The 14,373-nt window shown below is 28.6% G+C and overlaps 1 protein-coding gene and 1 long non-coding RNA gene across 2 annotated transcripts; one reads left to right on the top strand and one right to left on the bottom strand.

Annotated features, from left to right (window-relative positions):
* Positions 1-73: 73 nt before the first annotated feature.
* Positions 74-586, bottom strand: LOC122535586. The gene is made up of 3 exons (XR_006308214.1): positions 564-586; positions 376-486; positions 74-281 (listed from the first exon to the last, which is right to left on the bottom strand). It is a non-coding gene; the product is annotated as an uncharacterized LOC122535586 (long non-coding RNA).
* A 1,709-nt stretch (positions 587-2,295) lies between these two features.
* On the top strand, positions 2,296-14,270 carry LOC122535581. The gene is made up of 10 exons (XM_043667245.1): positions 2,296-2,549; positions 7,946-8,237; positions 8,804-9,069; positions 9,167-9,424; positions 10,499-10,748; positions 11,151-11,219; positions 11,302-11,391; positions 11,467-11,578; positions 14,033-14,149; positions 14,206-14,270. Exons 2-10 carry the CDS (start codon positions 7,959-7,961, stop codon positions 14,268-14,270), a joined length of 1,506 nt encoding a protein of 501 aa, XP_043523180.1. The 5' UTR covers positions 2,296-2,549; positions 7,946-7,958.
* The last annotated feature ends 103 nt before the right edge of the window (positions 14,271-14,373 follow it).

Raw genomic sequence — 14,373 nt, 5'->3', positions numbered from 1 at the left:
GTATACTTACACATCATCGTGTTAATCCTCTAAGTAGAAATACTGTAGATACAATTTTCATAAAAAGTATTACGATAACTACGCACAACCGTAATTTTAACTGACATATTTGGCATGAAAATTGTGGCCTGCCGTATCACAGAGTCGTAGGTGTTCCACCCGCAGGGTGTATCGTACCAATTCTGCTTTGGTCGATCCTCTACGCTTTCAATTGCTCTGTGTATCCGCTGGCTATCAAAATGCACATCCTTGATAATTTTCTTGAGTTGTTGAACGAATTCCTGCAAAGTAATCCCGTAGATAGACGAAGTCGAAAAATGTCGAAGTGACTGGAACGCGAATAAGTTTTTTTTCAAATATCTAACCCAAACTCACTTTGATCAATCTTTCCTTTTCGTGTAAATTTCTTCAGGATGATTTCAAATTAGTAAAGAAAATAAATATTAAAGTTAATTATTTATTATTCTATTTATGTTGCATTATTAGCTGGAAAGATATAAAAAAATGCAGTTAATAAATAATAAATTAATTTAAAAAAACAGAAATAATAGATATATAAATACTTTTGTAGGAAATAATTTTACACAGTATTGCCCGTCAATAATAAAACATACAGTGACTTATTAATATTCGGACATCATACTATTAAAAATATTGTTGTGGATCTCGATTGTTTATAATAGTAAGTTTGCATTAATTTTTAATAATATATTAGAACATTCATTATAGTTTACAGTAAATACATAAAGCAAGTACATAAATTTTATTTATTTATTGCACATACTTTTCTTAGTATGAAGCAATAAACTGAAATATGTCGCGTGGCAAAAATATTCGGACATTTGAAGAACTATAATATTTGAGCCTGAAAATTGTTAACATAAACAAGAATTAATATTAATATTTTGTTGGGTAGCCCTTAACTTCAATTACATATCACAGACGCTTAGAGATATTTCTAGTAATTTTTTTAAAGTAATTTAGCTGAATATTCTTCCATTTTTCGATTAATCAATATGTTTATACAGAAAAAACTTGGTGGAATGATGTAATTTTCGCCGATGAAAGTAAATTTAACATATTTAGCAGCGTAAATTAGTATGGCGTAAACGAAATAAAGCGTTAAGTTGTATAAATTTAAATCCGATCATAAAACACGGCGATGAAGTATTAGAGGTGCATTTCATCAAAAGAAGTTGGGCAGTTGGTTTTTTTTTGTAGGAATTTTAGATAAAAACAAGTATCTTAATATTTTGCAACATAATCTTAAGAAAAGTGCAACCGCAATGGATGTTGTACGCCCATTTAAATATTATCAAGATAATGACTCCAAGCATAAAGCTAGAATAGTTCAAGAATATCTGCTATATAATTGTCCTCAAATATTACATTTGCCGCCACAATCATTAGACTTAAATCCCATCGAGAACGTATGGGATATTTTGGACAGGAAAATTCGAACACCAATAAAATCGAGAGGGGAGTTAAAACAACGATTAATTTGGAAATATGCCTACGCGTTTGCGATACGTAATTAAAGATAAAGGCTAGCCAACAAAATATTAATTATTATTTATGTTAATAATTTTTAGGTTTAAATATTATAGTTCTTCAAATGTCCGAATATTTTTGCCACGCTACATTTTCGACATACATACTTCATTCATTTTTTCATATTAAGAAAAGTATGTGCAATAAATAAATGAAATTTATGTTACTATAAACTATAATGAATGTTCTAATATATAATATTATTAAAAAATTAATCCAAACTTACCGCTATAAACAATCGAATTCCACAACAATATTTTGAATAGCATGATGTCCGAAAATTAATGAGAGTCACTGTATATTTCACTTGACGACTGGCCCGGACGTCCAATCTCTCCCACGTTCTGCAGATCAAATGCCGCCTGCCTTCGTTCTCGCGTTCGTGTATCTTCTTCGATCCAACTCTTATCCAGCTTGGTTTATAAACACCGGTATCAGCCCATGGTCCTTGAAACCTCTCTTCTACGAAATAGGCGGGAGAGTCTTCTCACTCTCAGGGCGATATTAACATTCGCTCACACTTCAATCTTCAATTGAATGCTGCTGAATGCTGCCGAATGCTACCGAATGCATCCGAATGTTGCCGATCGCGTTGGTCCCCGCTAGTAGAAACAAACTTTTTTGATTCTAGCCGTGCCGCTAATATACGCCGCTTTCTTCGCAGCTCTTCTCGTCACTCCACTATAAATTCTTCTATTACATTGCATAATAATGGTGCCCTAAACCGTACCTTGTCCATAGTTTAAGTACCTCAGCTCCATTATTTGTTTTAAGAAGTTCGCATCTTATACTATAGTGGTTTCCGCGATGTGTTTATAGAAACAGTAAATAAGCAGTTGACAAACGCTGCCACGAACGCGCAGGGATAGGCAAAGTTCATTGAAGTAGTAAGAACAGTTTGTCGCAAATATCTCAGAAACTAAAGCCGAGCGGTATGTATAGGGAAAAGTTACTGAGGATGTTGAGTTTTACAACATATTTAAATTTCATTAAAATTGGTAAGGTGTACTTTTTTATACATAATTACCCGTTATATACATATATTATTCTTATATCTGTACTTTTTATACATCATGAACATTTATACAACTGAACGATTTCTTTTTTGAACCTTAATATCACATTACCTTATGATAATACGAATGATACAAATTCAACATTTAAGCACAACGGTCGTGTAAATTAGTAAGTGAAGTCTAAAAATTATGAATATTTGAAAATCCGAACATTATAGCGATCCCCAAAATTCATTTTGGAGACATCGAAACATTGAAACAACAATAGGGAAAAATCCTGAAAAATTGGAACATTTGTTCATCCTAATCAAGACAGCCAGTCGTACATGAACAATGTTACATTGTCGTCTGACCGATAAGTAAGTCAATCATACGACGACGATTTTTATCGCCGGTAGTTAGGACGTAATTTTATTGTTAGACAGCGTTGCACTGGAGTAACCCGCGAATGTAATAGCTATATTGTTCTCAGTATCTATAGGGTTTTCTAGTTAAAGACCGACGTCGAAGCATGGCCCAACCATCATAATAATTATTATATCAGTGTTGGATTGGATTATATTTTTTAATTTGTTAGCCAGCCACTAGTTAGATATGTGAGAGAAGTTGTCAGTAAAATCCAGTATGTGAAATGTCGTCTATGTCGGATTTTATATGGAACACCCTATAGACACCGAGGACAATTATTTTTATTACGTCGTCCGCTACTTGTCACTTTTGTCAATTGTTAGTTGCCGGGGACGATTACTATAATGACGGCAATTGTACAAGCTTAACCAATTCACCGGAAATAGTTGGGTCACTACCATCTGTATAGGCATAATTCAATGTTTATTATTAATATCTGAGTAACTAATAAGGACACAAAGCTAAAATCTTGCCCTTCAAAATTCAGTTACTGAATTCTGTTCAGTTACTGAGATATTAGCAAAAATATTTTTTCACATTGTATTAGAAAAGATGGTTAATCTTAGTAACTATGTATTTTAGACCCTATTTGGTGTAATATTTTTTTATATAGAATTCAACGCTTTATCCGAATTCGGAAAGAAACATTAACCATTCCATTTAAAAAATTGAAGGTGACCTTCATATTTTGATAAAAAAGCAAAATAACATAAAACTGATTACAGTACTATATGTCTCCTTGGAAGCCATGCAACTTCTATTTGAACGTTTTTTCGTACAACAAATATTTTGAATTATTTGATGTCATCACGTTACGAGACTCCCCCTGTATACTCTAGTATATTCATTTGAAAATTTTCAGTCCAAATATTTCAGAAACAACGCTTTTTCGGAAAAAATGTTTAATATAAAAATTTCACAGTTTCGAAAGATTATTTGGCGATCAACTTTTTTTTATAGATGTAGTAAAAAACGAGAAACTTCTGAAACATTTCTTTTATAGGATCTTTTTTTAGAACAATATTTGATAAAATAAAGGAAAAGAAGTTGAGTGATAGAAACGAAACTTGTTTACTGGTTCTGGTTATTTTGAAACTGATAAACTGAAATCAGTAATGATTACACTTTTTTAATGTTACTTTTTTATTGCATAATGAATGTTTTCGCACAAGACGAGATTTTGGTACAATCTCTGTTTATTAAGGAAAATAATAAAATTTGAATAGAGATTATACTGTCTAGCACAAAATGGAGAATATTTTGACATTGTGTCATCATCATTCACTATTAAATGTAAAATTAGAATTAAAATTAAATTTTAGTTAAATTAAAATGAGTAATCGTTATTAATTTTACCTTATCATCTTAAAAATATCAGAATAAATAAACAGGTTTCGTTCATATCATTTAACTTTCTGTCGTTTATTATTAACCGTCTATCGTATTACCGAATATTATCGAATATTTTAAGAAATATAATAGATGTCCTATAAAAAAATGTTTCACAGAGAGTTCTCCCTTCTTTTAAAATCATGGAATAAGAGTTCATAAAGAAAAATATGCTTTTCCTTTTGGAAAAAAAAAAAAATTGATTTTCAAGTAATCTAAACCAACACGCCCAACACGTAAAAAGCAAATATGATAGTTGTACTTCACTCTTAGAACTATGAAACTTTTATATTAAACATGTTTTCCAAAGTGTTGTTTTTTTAGATTTAAACTGAAAATTATTATATGAACGTAACATACTGTATAATAATGCGTAACATACTTTGCTTGGCTTTCGTTGGTCGAAAAACTGTTAACATTTTCACTTTGATGCGGGCTACGTATCGCTTGAGTAAAGTTTATCTACGAGCATGATTAGATTAAACTCATAGCGCAATTTCTGTCTCGTGTTTAAACTTGTAAATACAGAGCATTTATGAATAAAATTTATGACCGTTCGCCTCATTATTTAAGTTAATTGGTTTATTAGTTGATAGATAATAAATTTAAAAAAGCAATAATCATTATATGAAATTTCAAGTTCAAGTTCGTTCAAAAATTATAATTATTAATTTTAGTATTTTTGGTTTAGTATTATCTATGACTTACTTTAATGTGAAAATCAAGTAAATTTTATGATTTATCGGAATACGTAATAAATAAATAAATAAGTCGTTTATGAAATTTGATCATCTTTTAAATAATGTAAAAATATAGTCGATTATGAAACATTCAGCTTTCCAATGAATGTTATCCGTATTTTTTAATGAATTAGATATCTAAGCAACGATTAGAGTACGATTTGAATATATATATAAATTATTACAATGAAATATTATATTCAAATCATGTACGATACTTTTATGTGAAAAATATCGCCTAAAATAGTATTGTAATAAACATTAAAAATTAAATTAATTTTGAGAAATTTCATTAATTAATACTTTTTCAGCTTTTACTTCGTAAACGTGTACGATAAGTAAGTAAATTTTTATTTTATTTATGAAATTACTATTTTGGATGTAAATTATAAGAAGTTATAGGAAGTTATAAGTTCTTTCTTATAATATACAGAACTTGCTCTGAATTTTTCTATATTCGCGTATGGGAAACTCACAAATTAAATATTCGAATGTAAAGTAGAAGTGTTAAAGTGATGTTGACCTTATTTTTATTATGACTGAGTCTTTTGCATTGCAGAAAAATTTACATGCACTATTGCTGTTATTAATATTAGCTGTCTACTGCTTCGGCATATCTATTAATAAACCTAATTTCCTTTCTGAATTTATACAATCTTTTCTTTTTCAACAACTTTATCTTTATCTTTCTTATTAACTTAAGATCATCATGTTTTTATTTCCAATCAGTGCGGTACACATTCTACAAATCGAATATAATTGTCTAAAGAATAAGTTGCAAGAGAAATAAATTTTGATCAATAATTTTTCTTCTTTATTTATTCATTTTTCAAAGTTTTCCACCAGACAATTAAAGAGTTTGTATTAATACATAACGATATTGCACGCTTTTCTGTTCATTTTGCGAAAAATCAATGTCGACTTGACAAACACATCCATGTTATTTATTGTTACTCCTCTTGATAAAAGATTTTCAACTAGTTTCAGTTATTCAATTATTCAATATTTAATTATTCAATTATTCAACTACTTATTCAATAGTTAAAATTGTTTTATTAGTTAATCTCTCCTGACAGTGAGTTTTGTTCACTTTTTCATTCATTTTCAATTCTTTAATTTATTTCATTAATTCTTAATTAAATCTTCCGCAAAAAATTTAACAGGACAACAGATCTTGTGGAAGAGAATGTATAATTTTGCCAAATCATTTTTTTACTGTTTTCAATATTTAGCATTTTCGAGAAGAAAAGTATCTTCACTTTCCCATCCTGCAAAAATATATTAGAATCTTCTTATTTAAGCTTTAAAACGAGCACAGAGTGATTATTGTACGATTTCCTTTTAGGAAATTATAACGTAATTTCTTGAACATCGAAAATTTAGTGTTCGATTACATGTTGCATGAGCAGTTACGTAAGTATTGATCTCCTCACGCACACAAAGATAGAATGAAAAACACTCTACTGTATTACCCATTATTGTTTATTTCTGTTTGTATTAATTTTAAAAAGATCTATAAGTTGCCATTTCAATTTCTTATGAATTTCACGTAAAAGAATCTTTTCGTTATAATAAACTTACGTGCTGAAAATGTTTTTTATATATAAATTAAAATTTGTATAAACAATATATAAATTATATATAAATTAAAATTTCTATAAATAATAATACATAAATTATATATAAATTAAAATTTGTATAAATAATACCTAAATTACATGCAAATTAAAATTTGTATAAATAATATATAAATTATATATAAATTAAATTTTTATAAATAAGTAAAATAATAATTATAATTAATTACAGTTAGTATATAATTACGTTAGTAAGGTAGTTTATTAGTTATGTAAATAATTGTAATAATAATGAATAAATAATAGTAATAATGAATGAAAATAATAATGATTTTGTGATTCCTACCATACTCCATTATCCACTATTCTTAATTTTTCATTAATAATATTAATTTTGAAGGAAAAGGTTTATAAATTTTTCTTTTGATAGAATGAAACTAGTAAACTAAAACGAGGACGTAAACATACGTTATTACAAGAAGTTAATTCGATAGACTTAGATTGGCATAGTGTATTAGTAATTTTTCATCAGTGTGATCGTAATCATTTGAAACTGCACACATATATCATTTGACTGTCACTTATGTTTCATCCAAAACGCATAAAGCGTCTGCATAAATGAATTGCTTTCTCTATTTTACAATTATCCCGATGACATGAAGTATATCTTGAGCTGTTATTACATTCTCTCTCTCAAGCCGTAATGACATTCAGTTGCACGAAGAAGAAAGCCACGTTAATATCGTGTATTCGTTCGTTTTAAACTAGCATCAGATTATTAACTGTTACTCGTATCATTTCTTGATATGCATTGTAATTACTTAACAACGACACAATGTGAATTTTAACACGCGAACGTTTTATTCCTTCATTTCTAAGCAATAAATGGTAAGAATTAAAATTAGAATACTTAATTCTATTCTATAATGCAACCTAACACATATGCTCAACATCGACCATTCTTCTTTTCCGTTAGATTGTCTGTTTTTATAAAATCGAAAACTTATTCAATTTCTCGTAAAATTATTGGACAATAAAGAGTACAGATTACGATACGTTTTAAGTTAATTGATGTTAGATTCCTTTTAATTTTGTGGCAACATTTTATTAATTGCTACATTGAAATCATTTCAAACTGTTCGACAAAAAAGAGAGGAAGAAAAACATCTTTGTTTTTAACTTGTCGTTCATAAAATTTTTGAAGTTTAGTGTCACTGGAAAAAAATTTTCAATGTTTTTCATGTTGAATTTTGTAAATAAACAGAAAATAGAACAAGATGAACAACTACGAGGACGCAACAAGAATAATAACCATATTAAATCACATAACGGCACTCCGAAATTTCATAGATCCAAGGAAAAACCAATTCAAATTTATCTGCAGCTGGATTTGGAGCATGACTCTGATTCTTATAATCGCAGTCATTCAATTTCGTATTGAAATTTATAACAGTAAGAGTTGGTTTAATATAGAATATTTTATATACTTATTACAATATGTTACCCATGCATTTGGCTACACAAGTTCAATGATCATTGGTCTATATCAGTCGAAGGTAAATAACGAATTAGACCACAATTATATTCTTTTAATTATACTACATAAATTATTTCTTTTTAAAAAATTTTTATTAGTCTATATTCAAACAATAAATCAATAAAATAAGGAACCAGATACATTTCGGTCTCGTTTTACAGATTGTTTTTTTTTTTTTTTTTTAATACGTTTCATTCGCAGTTATATGATTTGTTTCTTATACGTTCTATTTACAGTTGTATGGTAAACTGATAGAATTAAAAATTGAACTAAATTCTGATAAAATACAACCATGTATCAATTGAATAATAATACAAAACATACTTCGTACAATGACCGTACCAAGAGAACGGAAAAAATTGTGAATATAATGCTATCCTTTTCTATCTTTCATGAAAAATATCAACTTTTTACACGAAACTCATGTGTATTGTATTATTATTATATCGCAGGTGTATTGTATTATTATTATACGCATCCATATATAAAACGAGACTCAGGAGTATTGTATTATTATATTTATTATTATTGTATATTATTATATTTAGTTAGTTCTTTCATAAATTTTTTTCACTTATTATTCAGAATGCATTAGCGTTGGTGAAGCAAATTGACAAAGTGGACGAAACTTTGAAGAAACTGGGAATTAAGATTGATTATGGCAATTTATTTCATCACGTGAAGATCGTCGGATTTTTCTGGCTATTGAACGTGGCCATATTATACGGAATGTTCATCGAATGGATAGTGCAAAAACGTCCATCGTTATACTTAATATCATCTACATTTATTTACGTTTACATTACGAACGCCCAGTCAGTTGTTTTATATGATTACAACGCAACCATATTGTACGAAAGCAATGAAAATAAAATAAAATATTCGTTGCGTGTAAATAATAATTTTGTCATTGTCTATGAAATTAAACTGATCTGAATCACTTTGCAGTTGGCTAAAATCGCGGTTTAAAATGATAAACGAGCTTGTGGAAACGTCTCTCTTGGAGAACAATGAAACGAAAAACAAGGAATCCAACAGGAAGATTATTCGCGAAACAAGTGACAATTCCCAAAATCAATTGGAAGCTGACGAATGGTTACCCAATCGTTCTCTAGTAGTATTACAGGTATCTTCGGCGGACGATACTTCCAATTTTAAACAAGGATTATTTATTGACGAAAAGGCCCGTTTGATTCAACAAATCAGGTAAACAAATATCCAATTGATAAATTTACAGTGATGGATAATGAAGGTTAAAAATCAGGTAGTATGAAAAAAGCACAGAATAACTTTACCATAAGGGATTACATGGCATATGTTTAAATTATATTGTAAAATTAAAAAATACAGTTTCAAGGATTCGTGGTGGAAGTAAGTTGAAAAATGTAGATTTTTTGAAAAACTTCTTTTCAAAACTTTAAAGCAGTATTGTAAATGTGATACAATGAACAAGAATGATACAATTTTCATTTAAACTTTTTCTCGATATCTCTTATCATCTGATTTCACTTCGTAGAACAAATTTATGGCACGAAAAAGAATTAGATCTGTATTGAACGTGAATTTTTACTTACATACAAAGTTTGTAATTGTTGAATTTTTACGTTTTTGAATTGTTGAATTTTTTAAAAATCTTTGTTTTGATATAATCATTGCTATATTAATGAATATGTGATTGATGCAGTAACATAAACTAAAATGCATATTTGAAAAAAGTTAATTATTATTATTAGAAATGTTCTGACATTTATAAACTTGAATTTTCTATTTAAGGGATTACATATTTTTGAATAGTTGCAAGATAAAGAAATTTTTTTGAAAAGTTTTTTTGGAGATAAAATTACATTTTTTAAGGAATGACAGCTATCTAAGCTTGAACATGTCATTTTCGTCTGAATGTTCAATTCTTTTGTTAATAACAAGAAAGAAAGAAGAACGCATGGATTAAAGTTTCGCTCTATCAAGCCCTGAGAATATTAATCAAATTGATTCGAGAGTGTTTCAAATATAATCTAGTACCGATTTTGAAAATTTCATCCCGAGAAAAATGCTTTTTAATGTCATAGTTGTCTGTTAGATAGACGAAAGAATTAAAAAATTAATTACTTTTTAAAGTATTCTTAAATAATCATAATAACAAAATATACAATTTTTAGAAAATCGATTTTTCTGATTTTATCAAAAGTATGTAACTCCTTAAACTTTTTTTCTCGTTTGCCACTGCGTTTTATTTTAAATGTTTCAACAAATAAAAGGATCAAAAAATTCACGAATTTAAAGGTTCCTGCATCTGCAAGTGTGTAACGTCTCGAAAATGGTGAACCATATATTCAATGCTCAAATATTAATATATGCGTTTACGATGCTGATGTACATTAGCATAACAACCTACTTCATATACATGGAAATCCGCAGAAAGGCTAATCTCTTGGAATTGTTTGATTTGATATTGATATTCATGCTCGACGGTATTGTTGCTATCGTGAAAATCGCTGCAATGAGCTATGATTGTGAATGTGCAATGAGACAGGTGAAAACTTTATTTCTCACTTTTTTTAATCTACTGTGTTCGTTGAATCAATTTTTATCAAAAATCACGCATTTCCATCCGTATTAAGAAGTGTCTAAATTCGAGGGAAATATCAAACGAACGCTTTTAACATTTCATTCCGATTGCATGCTAAAAATTATTCGAAAGCATTAAAAATTTCTTCTGCAATTGAATCTAAAACGAGATTATCACAAAATATTCGAAGATATCAATAGAATTAAGAATAACAGTAAACTTAAATAATTATGTTAGAACACAAGATAAAGTTATAGTTTGACTGATTATAAAATTAAATGAATAAACTTTTTAAAGATGAATTTTTTATTTGTTAGAGTTCTTGTTAAAGCAATAAGTTTAATGTTTGACTTAATCGATTTTCAGGCGAGCAAGACGATAGGACTCATTCACGCATCTCCTCTGTATCGAGAAAGCGCAAAATTAAAGAATGAGGTAAAAAATTGGAACTTTACCATTTCGCACACTAAATGGAATTATCTTGACAAAATAAAATTAAGAATTGATCTCTTTATAGATCCTCCAATTTCTATGGCAAATATCATACACGCAACTTGAGAATACAAAATCGGTTTATTATATATTAAACTATAACTTCGTTCGTGACGTTGGTACCATTTTATATACTTAATGTCTGTCTTTTGTAGGATACGTTAAAAATTGATTCATATGCTTGTTACAGTGTCAATACTTGATAATAACTTATTTAGTGATTATGGTGCAATTGAGCCAAAATTTGCTATCAAATAAATCAGTCACATTCACAAATGAGACTTTAAACATTATAGCAGAATGTAAGTTTAATAGCGTAAATTATCATTATTTTCAATAATGTTGTATAATATTATATTATAAAATACTGTATTTATAATACTTGTATTATAAAAATATTGTGTTGTATAATATTGTATCATAAAATAGTAAAATAAAACACAAATAGAAACTGCAAGTAAAACTATCCTTAAATTTCCAAGTCTCATGTACAGCTTTGCAATACGAGATACAATACAGCAGTCTGATGAAAAGTATTATTATAAATAGTTAGAGACATAAAAATTATTATATACATGTATAATATAATAATGTTATTGTATAATATAATAATGTTATTGTATTCTAAGTACAATAATATAATAATGTTATTGTATTCTCTAGAACAATTTACACAATAAAATGTTCTTTTATTTTATATGAAATAAAAGTAAAAATTTCATTTTTATATCTATAAAATAAAAATAAAGTTGATTTGAATTATTCCTTGAATATTCCGTGAATATTGAATCTTGAATATTCAAGTATGTATTTTATAGAAACAATTATCGTTTATTATGTAAATAAATGAAGTTAATAATGTTATATCTACTTGACATTTGAGGATATATATACATATCGTCATAACGAAATTTAATTAATTGAATTAAATTATTTTGGAATTTGATGCAATGACTTTCTACAAGCACACGTAGAATATTGATAATTTTCGATGAATAAAATGTAAAAAGCTGTCTTCTTGAATGATCGCAATCACTTAAAACTATTACTTTACTATTACTTATGTTTCCTATGACGCATAACGCCACATTTAGATAAATGAACTTTCTCCTTTACAATTTTCTTAATGAAATGAAACATTTTCTTATTTGTATGAAATATATATTTCATACTCGAACCGTTATAATCTTTAACTGCACAAGGAAACAAGTTATATTATTGTAGTATGTTCATTTGTTTCAAATTGTTTTTGTTTATTTATTATATTTAGGCTTATTGCGGTCTGATCGATATTTATTTTATTTGCATTATAATAAAGTGATTAAAGAAAGTCCCCTCAAAGTCCAAAATAGATCTTTCGACAAATTCATCTTTAAATAATTCAAAAATATTTAAAACAGTTATAACCACCGCGATGAATCGAATCATATTAATATCTACTTTTGTAATGATTTGATAAATACATTGTGGAGTTTTATTCTCAAATTTTTCTGTACGTAATTAAAAAAAATAGATCCTAGAAAGCAATTTCTTTAATATACTGGGACACCCTGTATATGTTTGCATCTTCAAATTTTCGATAAATGCATGAAAATCGCATTGATAAATATTCGTTGCGAAACTTCATATATAAATAGATATCAATATATCATAGTTACCTATATATAAATTAACTAGTATTATAATAAATGTAACACACAGTAGATTCTACTTTTTTTAAATTTTTAAATTATCCATTTTGGGAATCCATGATCGCGTCTTCGTTACATCGTAACTTGTTGCTATTGTGTACTATACTACTGACTGTCGCGATTTTTTTTTATGTTTTCCCGTATCCTGTTGTTAACAGTTTCTGAAGCTTATCTGGCCCTATTTTACGACTCTGCGTTAATAAAAAGTAGTTTAGTTTTGTTGTTCCTCTGATGGGATTTGCAGGAAAAGTTTTAAAAAAACTTGCATTTTCTGTATATGTTTTCTTCTGTTTCTTCGTGTTCCCTACGCTGTGAGTGCGTGCTTGGGTAATTTGATTTTGATTTTTATCTGTGTTATAATTTCCCGTATTCTTCACAAGTGAGTTTGGGTGATTTAGGTTGTCTGTTCCAGAATATAGTTGTGGATTGTGGGCATTTTTGCTATTTCGTGGAGTTCTGCTACTGGTGTGTCATATAGTTTACTTAGGATTATTTTCAAGAATTTATTTTGGATCTTTTGGACTTTGTTTGGCTGCAGCAGCCCACTTGATGTCCGTAAGTGATTACGGATCTTATACATGTCTTGTAGAGTGCAAGTTTTATACTTGTTTTTAGTTTGTTATTGTTTATTATGAGTGGGTATAGTCTTCTTGGTGTGTCTGTGCATTTCTCACATATTATTTTCTTTCTTTCATCTTATATGTTTGCCTGAGCGTGTGGTCTGTGTGCATCTTTACGTTTTCTAGTTTGTGCTGCTAATTTTTATTTCTTAACTCTGTGATTCCTTTTTGTATTTGTGTCGTGAGTAGGTGCGGTGCAGTTTCCGGTTCTTTGGAATTTTCTTCTATGTCTGTTTCTGTTCTTTACTAGGTTTTCTAAGAGTGTGTCCATTATGTTTCTGATGCGGGTGTACAGTAGGAGTTTTGTCTGATTTGGGAGTTTCATTGTCTCTGTATCCACATCTTCAGCTGTTTATGTTTTGATTAATTTCTGCTAAGTAGCAGTTTCTTCTGTATAGGTTCTAGTGTTCGATTTTCCTTTGGTGTTTTATGTTCTTGCTTGTAGCCATAGTTAGCAATATTGGTAGAAGAGGTCATCTACTGTTCTGCTTTTGTGTTTATGTTGGACAGGACTATATTTATGAATCTGTATTTGATTGTCTATGCATGCATGTGGGACTGTGTAAGATCTGGTTTCGGCGTGATTTTTGACGGTAACTCCATTGGTGTTTTGTTTAGGTTGTTTCATAGTGGCGCTTCGCATTGATGTCGCCTCCCATGATGTGATATTTTGCCCCATTTAAAGTAGTGATTTTTCTAGTTCCGTTGTCATTATCCTGTTTTTCAGAGTACAATGCAATATCACTTATAAGAAATTGAAGTTATAAAAAAAAATACTTCTATAAA

Source organism: Frieseomelitta varia, unplaced genomic scaffold, assembly GCF_011392965.1.
Source record: "Frieseomelitta varia isolate USP_RPSP 00005682 unplaced genomic scaffold, Fvar_1.2 scaffold_741, whole genome shotgun sequence".
Lineage (NCBI taxonomy): Eukaryota > Metazoa > Arthropoda > Insecta > Hymenoptera > Apidae > Frieseomelitta > Frieseomelitta varia.
The sequence above is the reverse complement of the archived record's forward strand: the minus strand, read 5'-3'. Positions and strand labels throughout refer to the sequence as shown.

Excerpts from the sequence above, each read along its gene's own strand:
- LOC122535581 (XM_043667245.1), top strand. The coding sequence starts at position 7,959 with ATGAACAACTACGAGGACGCAACAAGAATAATAACCATATTAAATCAC. Across the intron at positions 9,070-9,166 it reads GATTACAACGCAACCATATT|TTGGCTAAAATCGCGGTTTA; the intron begins GTACGAAAGCAA and ends ATCACTTTGCAG. Across the intron at positions 11,392-11,466 it reads ACTATAACTTCGTTCGTGAC|TGTCAATACTTGATAATAAC; the intron begins GTTGGTACCATT and ends TGCTTGTTACAG.